Here is a 2681-nt window from a genome sequence, read left to right as displayed (position 1 = left end):
CACCAACGACCCTTTTCACAGACGAGGTCAGTGCTGCTGTTTGTCTTTATGAGACGCTCACTGTTAATATTTCATTATTCAAATGCTCAAGCGTTAAGATCATGTCAGGTCTTATGTATGTTGGTTTTTAAAGCAGTGACTTGATCTCATCAGATCCTCATTACGGAGGCGATCATCAAGCCGACGGCAACCCCAACAATGGCAACAACTGGCAGGACTCGCTCTTCCTCTTCCTGGCCATCATCTTCTTCTTCTGGATGCTGAGCGTGTGACGCCTGCAATTGAAGCGACAGTAAACAGTGCTTTCAGAAGATCAGCTGTCTGTGTCTCATATACACACACACACACACACACTCACACACACATCAGTGTTGATCGAGACAGTATTAATGATCAAACACTGCAGGAGCTCACAGCATATTTCACCTCAAAATCAATGAGAAATTATTGTGCATAAAGGTTTTTTGACCCTGACACTATTTTCAATGAACCTGCATTTTCAGGATGATTAAACACATTTAATGTCAAAATCTCATTGCTTTAATGAAGTGTCATAACTAATCAATTGTCATGAAAAGAATTGTTAATAGTTATAAAAATAGCCATCAAGTTAATGAGAAATTGCTTTAAATGTTCATTGTTTGAAACTGAAACGGAAACTTCTTTCTGGAATTATTTTCATGACATTTAAACTTATTTATTCCCAAATTTCTTACTTCCATTATAAGTTGAGATGTTAATAGTAATTGTGAGGAGGAAATGTTTAAGTCATGGTAAACATATATTAATAATATATTTTCTTTCTAGTGATTTTTGGGGTGAAATATTACCCAGACATGTTTCATGAGTATTTTATCCTCACAAATTTCTGTAGCTTTTCATTGTCATGCCAAAGAATTTCTGCAATGAGAGACGGATGTGATGTATGTAGGATTTACTTCATTACTCCTGAAAGTGTTTTGAGGCTGTGCCACTGTGTGTTTGGACCATGTTCACTGCACATAATGAGGGATGATCTGAGGAATTAAAACAATTCAATTATAATAATCATAATTATGTCATAAAAACCTGGATCTCATGAATCCTTTTAAGAAATGTCCAGTTCTTATTTTAGGACCTTTGCGATTTTAAAGCATATATACACACACACACATATATATATATATATATATATACAAATCTAATTATAATGCATATATATGTATGTCTCATTGCTATGATGCAAAAATGTGTTATTTTTTCATAGCAGTGAGAATTTTTGCTAATGCATAATTATTAAAATAATCTTTTTAAAAATGTGCAAAGGTCATAAAATGGGCTTACGTTTAGCATATGTTATATGATATTTATTGTACTGCCTTTTAGTCATGCTGAAATGAAAGAAATCATATTGTGAAAATGACAATGACCAGTGTGACATTTAGAAATTTCAGAAAGATTACAGAAATAAGAGTTTAAGAATTAAAAAGGTTAATTGTCCTAAAAATGTCACAATGCTAAAAGGCAGTTCATTTTTTTTGGTGTGGAGTGAAATATATGCTGAATATGCTTTTGTGAGATCCACTCTTTATTTCAGATGTTTCCTGTGAGATTTAAGTCATAAGCTAACGGTGATCAGACGCTGAGATGAGTCCTGGTTTAGACGTTCAGATCAGGACCAGCTTCAGTCAGGTCTGTTCAGGAAGTGTTTCCAAAACAGTTTTATCTGCTGTGTGTTTGTTGTGTAAAGCAGACACACACCCTACGTCCCAACTGCTATTAATCACCTGATTCACACACATCCAGTTAATGAGTGAAGATTCATTATGCATTCAGTAAAGGTCATGTCCTGAAAGATTATAAATAAGAATGTTAGAACAATTTTTAAAAAAGTGAGTTTAATTTTCATACACCCTTCAGTTCTCACAGGAGCGAGTGTTTGTGTGTATGTGGGTGTGTATATATGTGTGTATATATGGATATTGTACATGATGTTTTTAAGCTTCTATCTGTCATTGGCTGTGACGTTTGATTGACAGCCAGGAGGTGATGGTTTGTAATCCCGTCGGTTTGAACTGTTTGTCAATATAACAAACATCCTGTGAACAAGAACATTTCTGTTGGGTTCCTCTCTCTGCAAAGTGATTGGCTGATTTGGACCTACTGTGACCACGCCCACTTGTATAGTGTCACAGTTGATTGACAGCTGCTGGGCATAAAGTGGGCGGGGTTTGTGCTTAAAATCTCTTGATTTTGGGTGACTAGTTGAAATTGCTCTTGTCTCTTTCCTTTTTGCATATCGCTGGTTAATTATGTTTGTAACAAGTCTCTTTTTTGTCATAAGTCTTTTGGTAGCTAAATTGCATATAATTGTGCATATGGGGCAGAAACTAAAGTGGGTGTGGCCTGTTCTCTGGCACTTGAGAAATAAACATTTAATACAATCGGTGTGATGTATGCATTTTGTGTGTGTGTGTGTAACTTGCTGAAAATAATACTAATACATCTGATATTACCAGCTGTATTGTACTGAAGCTGAAGTCAGAATGCGGTCATGTGATACGTCTGCTTTTATATAGAGTTAAATGATATTATAACTGCTGCCTTGAGGGATTATAATCTGGTTTTAACAATTGGGTGACTGAATGACCACTGAACCAGTGTTGCAGGAAGCATTTAGGACAAAACCAAGCTATAATGTA

General features: G+C 35.5%; 1 protein-coding gene across 3 annotated transcripts in view; it reads left to right on the top strand.

The window, feature by feature from the left end:
- LOC306885556 (E3 ubiquitin-protein ligase RNF5-like) overlaps nucleotides 1-2421 on the top strand; it is a 7540-nt gene extending 5119 nt beyond the window's left edge. For 2 of the 3 annotated variants that reach the window (XM_079442166.1, XM_079442167.1), the window contains 2 exons: nucleotides 1-26; nucleotides 154-2421. The exon at nucleotides 1-26 is cut by the window's left edge and continues 86 nt beyond it. In XM_079442166.1, coding sequence (XP_079298292.1) covers nucleotides 1-26; nucleotides 154-272 — 145 coding nt within the window. In that variant the 3' untranslated portion in view covers nucleotides 273-2421. The remainder of the gene's footprint in view (nucleotides 27-153) is intronic. The other variant, XR_013785560.1, reaches the window with a different exon arrangement.
- The last annotated feature ends 260 nt before the right edge of the window (nucleotides 2422-2681 follow it).

Source organism: Barbus barbus (assembly GCF_936440315.1).
Source record: "Barbus barbus genome assembly, chromosome: 19".
In the NCBI taxonomy this organism is placed as follows: Eukaryota; Metazoa; Chordata; class Actinopteri; order Cypriniformes; family Cyprinidae; genus Barbus; species Barbus barbus.
This window is presented reverse-complemented; position numbering and strand designations above follow the sequence as displayed.